Source organism: Oncorhynchus gorbuscha, unplaced genomic scaffold (assembly GCF_021184085.1).
Source record: "Oncorhynchus gorbuscha isolate QuinsamMale2020 ecotype Even-year unplaced genomic scaffold, OgorEven_v1.0 Un_scaffold_2621, whole genome shotgun sequence".
NCBI lineage: Eukaryota > Metazoa > Chordata > Actinopteri > Salmoniformes > Salmonidae > Oncorhynchus > Oncorhynchus gorbuscha.
This window is the reverse complement of record NW_025747080.1, coordinates 50,449-69,766: the sequence shown is the minus strand read 5'-3', so window position 1 is coordinate 69,766 and position 19,318 is coordinate 50,449. Positions and strand designations below refer to the sequence as shown.

The 19,318-nt window shown below is 46.1% G+C and overlaps 1 protein-coding gene across 3 annotated transcripts in view; it reads right to left on the bottom strand.

Moving 5' to 3' along the window:
* Positions 1 to 989: 989 nt before the first annotated feature.
* Positions 990 to 19,318, bottom strand: part of exoc6 (exocyst complex component 6) — a gene marked incomplete at its 3' end in the record, with an annotated part of 63,676 nt that continues 45,347 nt past the window's right edge. For 2 of the 3 annotated variants that reach the window (XM_046339293.1, XM_046339295.1), the window contains 9 exon segments: positions 990 to 1,101; positions 6,824 to 6,933; positions 7,437 to 7,640; positions 7,980 to 8,051; positions 11,220 to 11,387; positions 13,512 to 13,595; positions 14,325 to 14,393; positions 16,286 to 16,465; positions 18,366 to 18,570. In XM_046339293.1, coding sequence (XP_046195249.1) covers positions 990 to 1,101; positions 6,824 to 6,933; positions 7,437 to 7,640; positions 7,980 to 8,051; positions 11,220 to 11,387; positions 13,512 to 13,595; positions 14,325 to 14,393; positions 16,286 to 16,465; positions 18,366 to 18,570 — 1,204 coding nt within the window. 3 annotated transcript variants of the gene reach the window in all.

The following is a 19,318-nucleotide window of genomic DNA, read 5'->3' as shown; positions in this document are numbered from 1 at the left end:
CCGCACACAAGCCTATGATCACCATGTGGTATGCCAAGTGTCGACTGGAGTGGTTTAAGGATGGACTCTGGAGCAGTGGAAACGCGTTCTCTGGCGTGATGAATCACGCTTCACCATCTGGCAGTCCCGACGGACGAATCTGGGTTTGGTGGATGCCAGGAGAACTCTACCTACCTGAATGCATAATGCCAACTGTAAAGTTTGGTGGAGGAGGAATAATGGTCTGGGGCTGTTTGTCATGATTCGAGCCCCTTAGTTCCAGTGAAGGGAAATCTTAACGGTACAGCAATGACATTCTAGATGATTCTTTGCTTCCAGCTTTCTGGCAAACAGTTTGAGGAACGCCCTTTCCTGTTTCAGCAGGAAGACCCCCGTGCACAAAGCGAGGTCCATAGAGAAATGGTATGTCGAGATCGGTGTGGAAGAACTTGACTGGCCGGCACAGAACCCTGACCTCAACCCCATCGAACACCTTTGGGATGAATTGGAATGAAAGCAAAGTTCCCATAGCAATGTTCTAACATCTAGTGGAAAGCCTTCCCAGAAGAGTGGAGGCTGTTCCAACATCTAGTGGAAAGCCTTCCCAGAAGAGTGGAGGCTGTTATAGCAGCAATGTTCTAACATCTAGTGGAAAGCCTTCCCAGAAGAGTGGAGGCTGTTATAGTTCAACATCAATGTTCTAACATCTCTAGTGGAAAGCCTTCCCAGAAGAGTGGAGGCTGTTATAGCAGCAATGTTCCAACATCTAGTGGAAAGCCTTCCCAGAAGAGTGGAGGCTGTTATAGCAGCAATGTTCCAACATCTAGTGGAAAGCCTTCCCAGAAGAGTGGAGGCTGTTATAGCAGCAATGTTCCAACATCTAGTGGAAAGTCTCAGTGGAGAGTGGTGGGGGGGACCAACTCCATATTAATGCCCATGATTTTGGAATGAGATGTTGGACGAGCAGGTGTCCACATACCTTTGGTCATGAAGGGAATAATGTACTGTACCTCAGTTAGTCCTATATGGGGTTTCTTGATGAGGTTCTGTAGACAGCCACTCAGTGTCCTCGTCAACAACAGGTTGGTGGATTTACGGAGCATGTCATCGATCTCTGTCCAGCTGGAAACCAAAACAAAACGACAAGACAAGTGATGTTTCACAAAAGTTCTCAACTTTTCTATTCTCGATAGTTTCTACAGATTGTAAATTAAAAGATAACATGTTTCGATTAACAGTATTATAATTATTGATCGATTGACTATGACTTTTCAGATCACCCAGCAGTCCTATTTGCGGAGTTCACGCCATTCCTGAACCTGCGACCAAAAACAAGCTACATATGGACAGTATGTAGACCACAACAAATAATCAAATGATTCGGTCTCTTCAGAGCAAAATCTGCAGAGCTGGGATTGTTGTATTTCCAATATACAGTATATATATCTATCTATATATATATATATATATAAAACATTCTATTTTTTGCAAGAATTGTGAACAATTTCAATAAATTCAAAGTTTTGTGTTTTGTGTATCAATTCATAAACCATGTGTCATGGAATCGGTACATTGAAAATCTCTTCCGAACTACTTAGGAATCTATATGGCACAGCTGTACATTTCTTGGTCCTTAAATGAAAGCATTATACTTTATTTTTCACAATTTCCTGAAACCAATGTTGGTCTTTAATGCAGGTCCGGCCGACAAATTCCCTACTTTCTCCCCTTTCCACTTGCCTCTTCCATTTTTGCACGAATGCTGCAATTAGTTGGTTGTAATTTTGGATAGAGTAGACTTAGACTTTTCCATATATTTTTGTGTGACACCAGTCCTATTAATGATTTAATTTACAAAGATTGTTTATGTAAAAAAAAAAAAAAAACGTTTGTTTTTATCAATTAGTATATTTGAGTATAACCATAATATTGGTTCTAATATTTGTTCTGTCTTCTGGTGGATTAAACTGAAATTTCAACCAACTTTCTATGACTTGTTCTAAAAATAGCAATATTTTTGAGATTATTTCATTTCCAAATAACCGAAAGTGAGAGGTTGTAATCTGAATAAAGGGGAAAAGGCCATTCTAGAACAGACATTTTCACTGCTAGAGAACCAGTTCGAATTTAAAGTATAGCTTTTGTATAACTGAAGCCTTCAGTGATCTAATGCTTTCATATTTAATCATTTCTGCCCTCTGAATTCATATTCATTATATAAATAGTATAGCTTTTGTATAACTGAAGCATTCAGTGAGAGGTCTAATGCTTTCATATTTAATCATTTCTGCCCTCCGAACTCATATTCATTATATAAATAGGCCCGTTTAATTTTGTCTGGCTTGCCATTCAAAATAAAATGGAATATTTTTTTGCTCATATAATTTCAAAAAACAAGTCATCAGGTGTAGAGGCAAATAGATAAACTTGGATATGACTAAAGAGTTAATCAGGGAGATTTTTTACACAAATAGACAGTTATCTTCCTTTCCATGGTAGCAAGATCTTATCTATTTTTAATAACTTTCTACAAAAATGTATTAATTTCTTCCGGGAAATGAATAAAGTATGTCTACTTCACCGTCAGACCATTTTATTGGTGAACTACACGGTAAATGTCAAGGTTGTATTTTTTTGGGATCTAATATGTAATATTGGTTGGAATCCAGAGAGGTTAGAACAAGTATCTGGATCCTCTATGAGGTTGTGGAGGGATCAACATTGTGGTTTTAAAAGAAAACGTGAATCTGTATATAATGACCTTTGTTTTGAAACCCCGGATTTCTAGCCCATTGATATTATTGATGGATCTGATTTAACAGGTAACATTTTGATTGGCCATAACAAATAGATATGTCGAAAGAGGACAACCTTGTTTTACTCCTCGAAAGTTTAAGACATTCGGAGAAGTGGTCATTATTTACTATTTTACACTTACTATAGGTAGGTTACTATGTATAAGAGATTCTCCTCAATTAAAATAGTCCAGGCCTTTATATATAAATTCCAGTCGTACTTTATCAAAAGCCTTTTCAAAGCTTTGAAAACCAGACCTGGTTTCCCAGATTTTTCAAAGTGTTCTGTTGTTTCCAGTACTTGTCGTATATTATCTCCAATGGATCGTCCATGTAAAAAACCTGTCTGATTAGGATGAATAATATCCAACAAAACCTTTTTAATTCTATGTATCATGCTAGAATTTTTGCATCACAACAATGAAGTGTAAGAGGTCTCCAATTGTTTTAATGGACTGGATCTTTATATTTAACACCTGGGTCCTGTTTCAGTAATAATGACATCAGACCTTGTTGAGTGTCCAATAATCTACCATTTACATAGAAGTGGCTAAAACACGCTAATAACAGTCCTCTGACTACATCAATAAACCTCAAAAGCCCTGTTGGAAAAGGCAGTTATAAATGATTCTGTCCTGGTTAAAAACAACAATAGGTGTTGATTACATTTCCAATATCCATTTCCAATATCCCACGTGGAAATTCTGTAAGAGTAATGTATATGCCAAATATTTAATGGCACGACCGCATTCTGTCAACATATCAACACTTTAAACTTTTGGTGCCAATGAGAATGACACAAGAAAGTAGTCAAGACGACTTGCTTGATTTGAGCCGTTTGTGTAAGCAGAGTCCTACAGCTGTGTGTTGGTTCTGCAGATAAGAGCTGTGGCTGTGTACATTGTGAGGTGTTGATTGGTTGGCAGGGGTCAAGTGAGTAAACGCTCCCCAAAGACGAGGGATGCATCTTTCTGTAATTCCAATCCATTTTTTTGACTACCCAAGAGTAAACGTCAGGGTTAAAGAGGCAAGAGAGAGAGGTGAGATTGGCGAGATTAAGGCAAAGGGGAAACTGGCCACCTCCTCCCTCCATTCTAGTAATGAGGATCAGAGATTATGCTACAGGACTGCTTTTCTAGCGCTGACTGAAATATGTTCCAAGACTCCGGAGATAACATCAACGAGCTAACCACCTCCGTCACTGACTTCATTAGGGACTGCATCGGCAACGTTGCCCCCACAGTGAAGTTTCGCTGCTCCCCCATTCAAAAGCCCTGGATAAACACTGAGCTGTAGGACATGGATACCGCAAAACAGAGGCTATGGCAGACAACCGAGGCTATAGCCGAGGACAGGAACAAGTACAAGAAGTCCCGCTATGACTTCTGCAGAGTCAATCATGCAAAAAGGACACTATAGGAATAAGGTGGAATCATATTACACAGGCTTCGATGACCGCTGCATGTGCCAGGGGCTACAGTCCATTACGGGTTACAATGGAGACCCAGTCGTGATCTGCCCAACGATGCCTCTCTACCAGAAGATGTCAATGGAGACCCAGCCGTGATCTGCCCAACAATGCCTCTCTACCAGACGAAGTCAATGGAGACCCAGCCGTGATCTGACCAACAATGCCGCTCTACCAGACGAAGTGAGGGAACAGCCAGGCTCTGACTCCCAGTTATTAACCCTGTACTAGGGACCCTAGAGAGGGAAAAGACTCCCAGTTATTAACCCCTGTACTAGGGACCCTAGTGAGGGAACAGACTCTCAGTTATTAACCCCTGTACTAGGGACCCTAGAGGGAACAGACTCCCAGTTATTAACTCCTGTACTAGGGACCCTACAGCCAGGCTCTGACTCCCAGTTATTAAACCCTGTACTAGGGACCCTAGTCAGGACCCCCAGTTATTAACCCTGAGGGACCCTAGTGAGGGACCAGACTCCCAGTTATTAACCCTGTACTAGGGACCCTAGAGAGGGAACAGACTCCCAGTTATTAACCCTGTACTAGGGACCCTAGTGAGGGAACAGCCAGGCTCTGACTCCCAGTTATTAAACCCTGTACTAGGGACCCTAGTCAGGGAACAGACTCCCAGTTATTAACCCTGTACTAGGGACCCTAGTGAGGGACCAGACTCCCAGTTATTAACCCTGTACTAGGGACCCTAGAGAGGGAACAGACTCCCAGTTATTAACCCTGTACTAGGGACCCTAGTGAGGGAACAGCCAGGCTCTGACTCCCAGTTATTAACCCTGTACTAGGGACCCTAGTGAGGGAACAGACTCCCAGTTATTAACCCTGTACTAGGGACCCTAGTGAGGGACCAGACTCCCAGTTATTAACCCCTGTACTAGGGACCCTAGTGAGGGAACAGACTCCCAGTTATTAAACCCTGTACTAGGGACCCTAGTGAGGGAACAGCCAGGCTCTGACTCCCAGTTATTAACCCCTGTACTAGGGACCCTAGTGAGGGAACAGCCAGGCTCTGACTCCCAGTTATTAACCCCCTGTACTAGGGACCCTAGTGAGGGAACAGACTCCCAGTTATTAAACCCTGTACTAGCGACCCTAGTGAGGGAACAGCCAGGCTCTGACTCCCAGTTATTAAACCCTGTACTAGGGACCCTAGTGAGGGAACAGCCAGGCTCTGACTCCCAGTTATTAACCCCTGTACTAGGGACCCTAGTGAGGGAACAGACTCCCAGTTATTAACCCCTGTACTAGGGACCCTAGTGAGGGAACAGACTCCCAGTTATTAACCCCTGTACTAGGGACCCTAGTGAGGGAACAGACTCCCAGTTATTAACCCCTGTACTAGGGACCCTAGTGAGGGAACAGACTCCCAGTTATTAACCCCTGTACTAGGGACCCTAGTGAGGGAACAGCCAGGCTCTGATTCCCAGTTATTAAACCCTGTACTAGGGACCCTAGTGAGGGAACAGACTCCCAGTTATTAACCCTGTACTAGGGACCCTAGTGAGGACCAGACTCCCAGTTATTAACCCCTGTACTAGGGACCCTAGTGAGGGAACAGACTCCCAGTTATTAAACCCTGTACTAGGGACCCTAGTGAGGGAACAGCCAGGCTCTGACTCCCAGTTATTAACCCCTGTACTAGGGACCCTAGTGAGGGAACAGCCAGGCTCTGACTCCCAGTTATTAACCCCTGTACTAGGGACCCTAGTGAGGGAACAGACTCCCAGTTATTAAACCCTGTACTAGGGACCCTAGTGAGGGAACAGCCAGACTCCCAGTTATTAACCCCTGTACTAGGGACCCTAGTGAGGGAACAGCCAGGCTCTGACTCCCAGTTATTAACCCCTGTACTAGGGACCCTAGTGAGGGAACAGACTCCCAGTTATTAACCCCTGTACTAGGGACCCTAGTGAGGGAACAGTCTCCCAGTTATTAACCCCTGTACTAGGGACCCTAGTGAGGGAACAGACTCCCAGTTATTAACCCCTGTACTAGGGACCCTGTGACAGACTCCCAGTTATTAACCCCTGTACTAGGGACCCTAGTGAGGGAACAGCCAGGCTCTGACTCCCAGTTATTAAACCCTGTACTAGGGACCCTAGTGAGGGAACAGACTCCCAGTTATTTACCCTGTACTAGGGACCCTAGTGAGGGAAGACTCCCAGTTATTAACCCCTGTACTAGGGACCCTAAAGTGAGGGACCAGCCAGGCTGACAGCTGAAGGTCAACACTCAACACCTGTTACAGATATTACATCATCTGACCCAGATAACAGTCGGATGAGAAAGGTGTTGACCAGCCAGACAAACCCTTAGCATGCTAGTGTAAATAACAAACTGTACCGCACTGACATTTGCAAACCCACTAAGCAAATAGCACACAACAAGACTTTAAGACTGACCCACAGTATTAAATACAACCGCTTTATACGGTGTCCCCATCGGCAACCACTTCCCTACATAGTGCACTACTTTTACACCGAAGCCCAATGGACTCTGGTCAAAAGTAGTGCACGACACAGGAAATAGGTAGTGATTTGAGAAGCAGCCGATGATCCGACTGACTCACCTGCGATGCAGTGACTCGGAGAACTTCAGACTGGCGTAGATGAACTCTTTGACCTGAACGTAGATCTGAGGCACAGACTGAGACATCGGTAGCTTCTTTGGAAAGTCTTGCTGTTGGGGCGACAACAAATACAACCCAGGTTATTTAACCCCTAGGACCTCTATAAGGAGCATATAGACTGTTGACTTTACAACCCAGGTTATTTAACCCCTAGGACCTCTATAAGGAGCATATAGACTGTTGACTTTACAACCCAGGTTATTTAACCCCTAGGACCTCTATAAGGAGCATATAGACTGTTGACTTTACAACCCAGGTTATTTAACCCCTAGGACCTCTATAAGGAGCATATAGACTGTTGACTTTACAACCCAGGTTATTTAACCCCTAGGACCTCTATAAGGAGCATATAGACTGTTGACTTTACAACCCAGGTTATTTAACCCCTAGGACCTCTATAAGGAGCATATAGACAGTTGACTTTTACAACCCAGGTTATTTAACCCCTAGGACCTCTATAAGGAGCATATAGACAGTTGACATTCCCATCGCATCTTGATGTCGTGAAGTTAGTCCGTTTTTACAATAAAGGGTGTTGAATGAATGGACAAACCTTTTCAATTTCTGCGTCGTGGAAGGGGAATCTACTAACGACAGACTTGTACTCTTCTTCAGTGTCTACGGGGATAGGGCTGTAGTTGTCCAGTTCAAAGACCTCCCTGAACACCAGAGCCCATTTCTTCAGCAGCGTTTCATTGTACTGGTCTCTGATCTCAAACAGCAGGTCAAACAGTCTGTTCACTGGGTAGCCATAACCCTGGAGAGAGAGAGGGAGGTTACAAACCAGAGGCATCACAATCTGCTCCACTGGTTAATGACCAAACTGCTTGGGTATTGGATCAGGATCCCCCATTAGCTGTTGTGAAAGCAGCAGCTACTCTTCCTGGGGTCCACGCAGAACACAGAACACAGGACATGGAACACAGAACACAGGACATGGAACACAGAACACGGAACACAGAACACGGAACACAGAACATGACATAATACAGAACATTAACAGACAACAACAGCTGCTTCACTCATACCTTATAAGAGCTCTAGGTTTAATTCATACTATCTTATCACCCAGTCTGAAGAGCTGGACAAGACTCACCTGTAATGTGTCTGCAAATATGACAATGAGGTTCTTCAGCTGCAGCACCAGGTCAGGATCGCTGCAGTACGACTGGAAAAGAAGACAGGGGGGGTGGAAGTCCGTCACAATCAAAAGGGAAAAGGAAAGTGTTACTCCCAGCCTTCTGGGTGAGGTAAGGGTTTATCTAGAAACCTTGGTGTCAGGGATGGTAAGGGTTTATCTAGAAACCTTGGTGTTAAGAATGGTAGGAATGGGTTTATCTAGAAGCCTTGGTGTCAGGAATGGTTTATCTAGAAGGGTTTATCTAGAAACCTTGGTGTTAGGAATGGTAAGGGTTTAGTGTCTCCTGACCCCTCCTGTCTCAGCCTCCAGTATTTATGCTGCAGTAGTTTGTGTCGGGGGGCTAGGGTCAGTTTGTTATATCTGGAGTACTTCTCCTGTCCTATTCGGTGTCCTGTGTGAATCTAAGTGTGCGTTCTCTAATTCTCTCCTTCTCTCTTTCTTTCTCTCTCTCGGAGGACCTGAGCCCTAGGACCATGCCCCAGGACTACCTGACATGATGACTCCTTGCTGTCCCCAGTCCACCTGGCCATGCTGCTGCTCCAGTTTCAACTGTTCTGCCTTACTATTATTCAACCATGTCCCAGGACTTTACCTGACATGATAAATAATATATGCTGTCCCCAGTCCACCTGGCCATGCTGCTGCTCCAGTTTCAACTGTTCTGCCTACATTATTCAACCATGCTGGTCATTTATGAACATTTGAACATCTTGGCCACGTTCTGTTATAATCTCTACCCGGCACAGCCAGAAGAGGACTGGCCACCCCACATAGCCTGGTTCCTCTCTAGGTTTCTTCCTAGGTTTTTTCTAGGCCTTTCTAGGGAGTTTTTCCTAGCCACCGTGCTTTTACACCTGCATTGTTTGCTGTTTGGGGTTTTAGGCTGGGTTTCTGTACAGCACTTTGAGATATCAGCTGATGTACGAAGGGCTATATAAATAAATTTGATTTGATTTATCTAGAAACCTTGGTGTTAGGAATGGTAAGGGTTTATCTAGAAGCCTTGGTGTCAGGAATGGTAAGGGTTTATCTAGAAGCCTTGGTGTTAGGAATGATAAGTGGTATCTAGAAGCCTTGGTGTTAGGAATGATAAGTGGTATCTAGGCCCTTGTTCCTGGCAGGCCCTCCCAGTGAGCAGCATTGAGCAGGGCTCCACTGGTCTAATGAAGACCTCAGGGCATTGCAGCCCGATGGGGACAGACTGGCCCCATGGGGACAGACTGGCCCCATGGAGACAGACTGGCCCCATGGAGACAGACTGGCCCCATGGGGACAGACTGGCCTCATGGGGACAGACTGGCCTCATGGGGACAGACTGGCCTCAGACTGGCCTCTGGGGACAGACTGGCCTCATGGGGACAGACTGGCCTCATGGAGACAGATTGGCCTCATGGAGACAGATTGGCCTCATGGAGACAGATTGGCCTCATGGAGACAGACTGGCCTCATGGAGACAGACTGGCCTCATGGGGACAGACTGGCCTCATGGAGACAGATTGGCCTCATGGGGACAGATTGGCCTCATGGGGACAGATTGGCCTCATGGGGACAGACAGACTGGCCTCATGGGGACAGACTGGCCTCATGGGGACAGACTGGCCTCATGGGGACAGACTGGCCTCATGGGGACAGACTGGCCTCATGGAGACAGACTGGCCTCATGGAGACAGATTGGCCTCATGGAGACAGATTGGCCTCATGGAGACAGATTGGCCTCATGGAGACAGACTGGCCTCATGGAGACAGACTGGCCTCATGGAGACAGACTGGCCTCATGGAGACAGACTGGCCTCATGGAGACAGACTGGCCTCATGGAGACAGATTGGCCTCATGGGGACAGATTGGCCTCATGGGGACAGATTGATGGGGACAGACTGGAACAAGAACAGCAGTTGAACTAGTGTGACTATGGTAACAGGGCTGTGAGCTCAGAGGTGTGGAGAAAGAGGCATCAGGGGCGGTTGGACATCAGCCAGGGATGATGGTGGTGATATCCCAGGGATGAGGGTGGTGATATCCCAGGGATGATGGTGGTGATATCCCAGGGATGATGGTGGTGATATCCCAGGGATGAGGGTGGTGATATCCCAGGGATGAAGGTGGTGATATCCCAGGGATGTGGGTGGTGATATCCCAGGGATGATGGTGGTGATATCCCAGGGATGATGGTGGTGATATCCCAGGGATGATGGTGGTGATATCCCAGGGATGAGGGTGGTGATATCCCAGGGATGAGGGTGGTGATATCCCAGGGATGATGGTGGTGATATCCCAGTGATGATGGTGGTGATATCCCAGGGATGATGGTGGTGATATCCCAGTGATGATGGTGGTGATATCCCAGGGATGATGGTGGTGGTGATATCCCAGGGCTGGGACTCACGGGGTCTCACAGCCTGGGTCCCAGGGAACAAAGGCCTGGTCAAACCCTAGGGCTGAGGGTTAGTGTGACTGGATGATGGGTCCTCTCCCACTGATAAGAGGCTGATATCTAGGGATAGTGTGACTGCTACCCTGGTCCTCTCCCACTGATAAGAGACTTTAGCCCTCTGCTAGGGTTAGTGTGACTGCTACCCTGGTCCTCTCCCACTAAGAGGCTTTAGCCCCCTGCTAGGGTTAGTGTGACTGCTACCCTGGTCCTCTCCCACTGATAAGAGACTTTAGCCCCCTGCTAGGGTTAGTGTGACTGCTACCCTGGTCCTCTCCCACTGAGAGGCTTTAGCCCCCTGCTAGGGTTAGTGTGACTGCTACCCTGGTCCTCTCCCACTGATAAGAGACTTTAGCCCCCTGCTAGGGTTAGTGTGACTGCTACCCTGGTCCTCTCCCACTGATAAGAGACTTTAGCCCCCTGCTAGGGTTAGTGTGACTGCTACCCTGGTCCTCTCCCACTGATAACAGGCTTTAGCCCCCTGCTAGGACACTTTCAATGGTAATGTGTGTGTGTGTGTGTGTGTGTGTGTGTGTGTGTGTGTGTGTGTGTGTGTGTGTGTGTGTGTGTGTGTGTGTGTGTGTGTGTGTGTGTGTGTGTGTGTGTGTGTGTGTGTGTGTGTGTGTACTCACAGAGTGTGTGTGTGTGTGTACTCACAGAGTGTGGTTGTGTATTTAGTGTGTGTGTGTGTACTCACAGAGTGTGGTTGTGTATTTAGTGTGTGTGTGTGTGTACTCACAGAGTGTGTGTGTGTGTGTGTACTCACAGAGTGTGTGCGGAGCACGGCAGTGATCTTAGACAGGGCCATGTTCCACAGTTCCTCAGTAAAGGCTCTGGTTAACAGTCCCTGTGTGGAGTGCAGAACGTGGTCCTCCACCAGGAAGAAGCCTACGATCTGATTGAAGTAGCGCCGGTAACCCTCCACGGTCTCCTGCTGGACCAGGAAACAACATTATAGACTGAGGAGGGGAACTACTGACCAGGAAACAACATTATAGACAGAGGAGGGGAACTACTGATCAGGGAACAAGAGGAGGGGAACACAGAGACAGAGAGAGGAGGGGAACAGAGGGAGGAGGGGAACAGATAGAGGAGGGGAACAGATAGAGGAGGGGAACAGATAGAGAGGGGAACAGATAGAGGGGAACAGATAGAGAGGGGAACAGATAGAGAGGGGAACAGATAGAGAGGGGAACAGATAGAGAGGGGAACAGATAGAGAGGGGAACCCTCCTCACCATGTTAGACTGGGGAACAGATAGAGAGGGGAACAGATAGAGAGGGGAACAGAGGGATGTAGAAGAGAAAGAATGAAGGGGTGGTTGTGTCCCTCCTCACCATGTTAGACTGGGGAACAGATAGAGAAGGGGACAGATAGAGAGGGGAACAGATAGAGGGGAACAGATAGAGAGGGGAACAGATAGAGAGGGGAACCCTCCTCACCATGTTAGACTGGGGAACAGATAGAGAGGGGAACAGATAGAGAGGGGAACCCTCCTCACCATGTTAGACTGGGGAACAGATAGAGAGGGGAACAGATAGAGAGGGGAACAGATAGAGAGGGGAACAGATAGAGAGGAAAACAGATAGAGAGGGGAACAGATAGAGAGGGGAACAGATAGAGAGGGAAACAGACAGAGAGGGGAACAGATAGAGAGGGGAACAGACAGAGAGGGGAACAGATAGAGAGGGGAACAGATAGACAGGGGAACAGATAGACAGGGGAACCCTCCTCACCATGTTAGACTGGGGAACAGATAGAGAGGAACAGATAGAGAGGGGAACAGATAGAGAGGGACAGATAGAACAGATAGAGAGGGGAACAGATAGAGAGGGGAACAGATAGAGAGGGGAACAGATAGAGAGGGGAACAGATAGAGAGGGGAACAGATAGAGAGGGGAACCCTCCTCACCATGTTAGTTAGACTGGGGAACAGATAGAGAGGGGAACAGATAGAGAACAGGGGGGAACAGATAGAGAGGGGAACAGATAGAGAGGGGAACAGATAGAGAGGGGAACAGATAGAGAGGGGAACAGATAGAGAGGGAACAGATAGAGAGGGGAACAGATAGAGAGGGGAACCCTCCTCACCATGTTAGACTGGGGAACAGATAGAGAACAGGGAACAGATAGAGAGGGGAACCCTCCTCACCATGTTAGACAGATGGGGAACATATAGAGAGGGGGGGAACAGATAGAGAGGGGAACAGATAGAGAGGGGAACAGATAGAGAACAGGGGAACAGATAGAGAGGGGAACAGATAGAGAGGGTTAGAACAGATAGAGAGGGGGAACAGATAGAGAGGGGAACAGATAGAGAGGGGAACAGATAGAGAGGGAACCCTCCTCACCATGTTAGACTGGGGAACAGATAGAAAGGGGAACAGATAGAGAGGGGAACAGATAGAGAGGGGAACCCTCCTCACCATGTTAGACTGGGGAACAGATAGAAAGGGGAACAGATAGAGAGGGGAACAGATAGAGAGGGGAACAGATAGAGAGGGGAACCCTCCTCACCATGTTAGACTGGGGAACAGATAGAGAGGGGAACAGATAGAGAGGGGAACAGATAGAGAGGGGAACAGATAGAGAGGGGAACAGATAGAGAGGGGAACCCTCCTCACCATGTTAGACTGGGGAACAGATAGAGAGGGGAACAGATAGAGAGGGGAACCCTCCTCACCATGTTAGACTGGGGAACAGATAGAAAGGGGAACAGATAGAGAGGGGAACAGATAGAGAGGGGAACCCTCCTCACCATGTTAGACTGGGGAACAGATAGAAAGGGGAACAGATAGAGAGGGGAACAGATAGAGAGGGGAACAGATAGAGAGGGGAACCCTCCTCACCATGTTAGACTGGGGAACAGATAGAGAGGGGAACAGATAGAGAGGGGAACCCTCCTCACCATGTTAGACTGGGGAACAGATAGAGAGGGGAACAGATAGAGAGGGGAACAGATAGAGAGGGGAACAGATAGAGAGGGGAACCCTCCTCACCATGTTAGACTGGGGAACAGATAGAGAGGGGAACAGATAGAGAGGGGAACCCTCCTCACCATGTTAGACTGGGGCTGCAGCACCAGCCTGGCCTGTTTTTTCCTCTGTTTCCTGTAGTAGTTCTCAAACGTCTCTCTGTCACCCTGGAAACACAGAACAACGAGCCAGATGGTTCACCCCATGTAGAAATGTGAAGCATCCGGTTTGCATTTCCACTCACTACCAAATATGGTGATGACAGGAAGTCCAGTGGCCGGCAGCGGGAGAGAGTTGGCCGACATTCGGCAAATTGTCATTGGTGAAACATTTAATCTACATAGAGTTCTCTGTTCCCTCTCTATAATCTGTTACGACCAGAGGGGACCGTTCAGGATCAGTGAAATGGTGACTGACCTCACAGTGAAATGGTGACTGACCTCACAGTGAAATGGTGACTGACCTCACAGTGAAATGGTGACTGACCTCACAGTGAAATGGTGACTGACCTCACAGTGAAATGGTGACTGACCTCACAGTGAAATGGTGACTGACCTCACAGTAAAATAAAGGTAAAATAAAAACCCTATGGGTCCGTATCCTTAAAGGCTTCTTAGAGTTACGACTCATGAGACTAAAGTACGGTTTAGTATTTAATTGTAACTTTAAAATTACATTCTTTGATGCACCTGGCTTAAGCTACCTGAAGCTTTCTTAACCACAGTTATATCGGCAGACACAGGAAATAGCTACGGATAGCGGGAAGCAAACCCCCGTCTTGAGTCAATACTGCCATCTATTGGTAAACACAAATATAGCAGGTTACTGAAGGTCCTATATCAGGAATAGGGAGCCGATTGGATGGCACGTTAAGGACCAGTAAATAGTGTACATACCAGAACGGTGTAGATGTGGAGACATCTGTACACAGGAGAGAAGTCTACCAGGTCCTGGGCTGTTAATACCTGGGAGATTAAACCACGTTACGTTAGATAACACAGTCAGGAGGTTAAACCACGTTACATTAGATAACACAGTCAGGAGGTTAAACCACCTTACATTAAATAACACAGTCAGGAGGTTAACCACGTTACATTAAATAACACAGTCAGGAGGTTAAACCACGTTACATTAGATAACACAGTCAGGAGGTTAAACCACTCTACATTAGATAACACAGTCAGGAGGTTAAACCACGTTACACAGTCAGGAGGTTAAACCACGTTACATTAGATAACACAGTCAGGAGGTTAAACCACTCTACATTAGATAACACAGTCAGGAGGTTAAACCACGTTACACAGTCAGGAGGTTAAACCACGTTAAGTTAGATAACACAGTCAGGAGGTTAAACCACGTTACATTAGATAACACAGTCAGGAGGTTAAACCACTCTACATTAGATAACACAGTCAGGAGGTTAAACCACGTTAAGTTAGATAACACAGTCAGGAGGTTAAACCACGTTACATTAGATAACACAGTCAGGAGGTTAAACCACGTTACATTAGATAACACAGTCAGGAGGTTAAACCACGTTACGTTAGATAACACAGTCAGGAGGTTAAACCACGTTACATTAGATAACACAGTCAGGAGGTTAAACCACGTTACATTAGATAACACAGTCAGGAGGTTAAACCACGTTACATTAGATAACACAGTCAGGAGGTTAAACCACGTTACATTAGATAACACAGTCAGGAGGTTAAACCACGTTACGTTAGATAACACAGTCAGGAGGTTAAACCACGTTACATTAGATAACACAGTCAGGAGGTTAAACCACGTTACATTAGATAACACAGTCAGGAGGTTAAACCACGTTACATTAGATAACACAGTCAGGAGGTTAAACCACGTTACATTAGATAACACAGTCAGGAGGTTAAACCACGTTACATTAGATAACACAGTCAGGAGGTTAACCACGTTACATTAGATAACACAGTCAGGAGGTTAAACCACGTTACATTAGATAACACAGTCAGGAGGTTAAACCACGTTACACAGTCAGGAGGTTAAACCACGTTACATTAGATAACACAGTCAGGAGGTTAAACCACGTTACGGTAGATAACACAGTCAGGAGGTTACACCACTCTACATTAGATAACACAGTCAGGAGGTTAAACCACGTTACACAGTCAGGAGGTTAAACCACGTTACGGTAGATAACACAGTCAGGAGGTTACACCACTCTACATTAGATAACACAGTCAGGAGGTTAAACCACGTTACATTAGATAACACAGTCAGGAGGTTAAACCACTCTACATTAGATAACAGAGTCAGGAGGTTAAACCACGTTACATTAGATAACAGAGTCAGGAGGTTAAACCACGTTACATTAGATAACACAGTCAGGAGGTTAAACCACGTTACATTAGATAACACAGTCAGGAGGTTAAACCACGTTACATTAGATAACACAGTCAGGAGGTTAAACCACGTTACATTAGATAACACAGTCAGGAGGTTAAACCACTCTACATTAGATAACACAGTCAGGAGGTTAAACCACGTTACATTAGATAACACAGTCAGGAGGTTAAACCACATTACATTAGATAACACAGTCAGGAGGTTAAACCACGTTACATTAGATAACACAGTCAGGAGGTTAAACCACGTTACATTAGATAACAGAGTCAGGAGGTTAAACCACGTTACATTAGATAACACAGATGATCACTTGGGCTTTTCTTGTAAATAATGTACAGGGTACCTTCACATTGTTGATAACAGTGTTGATAACTTCAATGTGTTGCTTTAATACTGGACCAAAGAGTATGAAAAAGTACAAACTAAGAAAAAGAGATCTGAAAAGTTACTTTGAAGAAGAGTCCTCTCTCACCTCCTCCTCTGATTGGTCCTCCTCCACTCCCTCCTCCTCTGGTTGGTCTACTCCCTCCTCCGCCGCTAGGCCGTTGTGCTGCGTTGGCGTCCGGCCGTTCAGGGAGTAGACTGGCCTGGTGTAGCCCATACCACTGTCATGCTTCTGAACCACACTGTTAAACGTCCTGTGCTGCTGAGCCTGGGAGATACAGACAACACAGTCAGACCTCTCTCCTTCTCAGAGCAAAGCTTCCTGGCATAAGATCAGACATTTATTGTTCATTTTCTACAATTGATTGAAGATTTTTACATTTTATTTCACCTTTATTTAACCAGATAGGCCAGTTGAGAACAAGTTCTCATTTACAATTTCGACCTGGCCAAGATTAAGCAAAGCAAAGCAGTTCGACACATAGAACGACACAGTTACACATGGAATAAACAAACATACAGTATAAAATAACACACACACACACACACACACACACACACACACACACACACACACACACACACACACACACACACACACACACACACACACACACACACACACACACACACACACACACACACACACACACACACACACACACATTGTGCAAATGAGGTAGGATAAGGGAGTTAAAGGCAATAAAATAGGTCATAGTGGCGAAGTAATTATGATATAGCAATTAAACACTGGAATGGGTGATGTGCAGAAGATGAATGTGCAAGTAGAGATACTGGGGTGCAAAGGAGCAAAATAAATAAATAAATACAGTATGGGGATGAGGTAGGTAGATGGGCTATTTACAGATGGGGTGCTTGAAGTTAGTGAGGGAGATGTGAGTATCCAGCTTCAGTGATTTTTGCAGTTCGTTACAATCACTGACAGCAGAGAACTGGAAGGAAAGGCGGCCAAAGGAGGAATTGGCTTTGGGTGTGACCAGTGAAATATACCTGCTGGAGCGCGTGCTACTGGTGGGTGCTGCTATGGTGACCAGTGAGCTGAGCAAGGCGGGGCTTTACCTAGCAATGACTATTAGATGACCTGGAGCCAGTGGGTTTGGCGAACAGTATGAAGCGAGGGCCAGCCAACGAGAGTGTACAGGTCACAGTGGTGGGTAGTATATGGGGCTTTGGTGACAAAACGGATGGCACTGTGATAGCCTGCATCCAATTTGTTGAGTAGAGTGTTGGAGGCTATTTTATAAATGACATTGCCGAAGTCGAGGATTGGTAGGATGGTCAGTTTTACAAGGGTATGTAGAGCAGCATCAGTGAAGGATGCTTTGTTGCAAAACAGGAAGTCGATTCTAGATTTAATTTTGGATTGGAAATGCTTCATGTGAGTCTGGAAGGAGAGTTTACAGTCTAACCAGACATCCAGGTATTTGTAGTTGTCCACGTATTCTAAGTCAGAGCCGTCCAGAGTGGTGATGTTGGACGGGTGAGCAGGTGCAGACAGGGATCGGTTGAAGAGCATGCATTTAGTTTCACTTGTATTTAAGAGCAATTGGAGGCCACGGAAGGAGATTTGTATGGCATTGAAGCTCGTCTGGAGGTCAGTTAACACAGTGTCCAAAGGGCCAGTCTCTTACCTGTTTAGTACTTGTACTCTGCCTGTTTCTATATAATAACAACAACAACGTCTCTTACCTGTTTAGTACCTGTACTCTGCCTGTTTCTATATAACAACAACGTCTCTTACCTGTTTAGTACCTGTACTCTGCCTGTTTCTATATAACAACAACAACAACGTCTCTTACCTGTTTAGTACCTGTACTCTGCCTGTTTCTATATAACAACAACAACAACGTCTCTTACCTGTTTAGTACCTGTACTCTGCCTGTTTCTATATAACAACAACAACAACGTCTCTTACCTGTTTAGTACCTGTACTCTGCCTGTTTCTATATAACAACAACAACAACGTCTCTTACCTGTTTAGTACCTGTACTCTGCCTGTTTCTATATAACAACAACAACAACGTCTCTTACCTGTTTAGTACCTGTACTCTGCCTGTTTCTATATAATAACAACAACAACGTCTCTTACCTGTTTAGTACCTGTACTCTGCCTGTTTCTATATAATAACAACAACAACGTCTCATACCTGTTTCATGGCGGTCTCTCCGATCTTGTCCGAGTGTTTCCTGATGCTCTCCAGGAAGTCCTTGAGGTCGGACATGGAGATGTCCTTAATGTCCTCTCTGAGCTTGGGCAGGTTCTCAGCCATGATCTGACAGAAGCGGTAACGGCTGACCCGGGGGATGTACACCGTCTCCAGCTGCTCCATGGTTTTCAACGCAGCGTAGTACCTGGAACACAGATACCTGCAGTCACATCTCATCCCTCCTCTCTACCTGGAACACAGATACCTGCAGTCACATCTCATCCCTCCTCTCTACCTGGAACACAGATACCTGCACTCACATCTCATCCCTCCTCTCTAGTCTGGAACACAGATACCTGCAGTCACATCTCATCCCTCCTCTCTACCTGGAACACAGATACCTGCAGTCACATCTCATCCCTCCTCTCTAGTCTGGAACACAGATACCTGCAGTCACATCTCATCCCTCCTCTCTACCTGGAACACAGATACCTGCAGTCACATCTCATCCCTCCTCTCTACCTGGAACACAGATACCTGCAGTCACATCTCATCCCTCCTCTCTACCTGGAACACAGATACCTGCAGTCACATCTCATCCCTCCTCTCTACCTGGAACACAGATACCTGCAGTCACATCTCATCCCTCCTCTCTACCTGGAACACAGATACCTGCAGTCACATCTCATCCCTCCTCTCTAGTCTGGAACACAGATACCTGTCATCCTGAAGTCCCCCCTGTGGATAGTCCCAGTACCCCAGGGGTCCTAGTAGTCCCCCCCTGTGGATAGTCCCAGTACCCCAGGAGTACTAGTAGTCCCCCTGTGGATAGTCCCAGTACCCCAGGGTTCCTAGTAGTCCTGAAGTCCCCCTGTGGATAGTCCCAGTACCCCAGGGGTCCTAGTAGTCCTGAAGCCCCCCCCCCCCTGTGGATAATCCCAGCACCCCAGGGG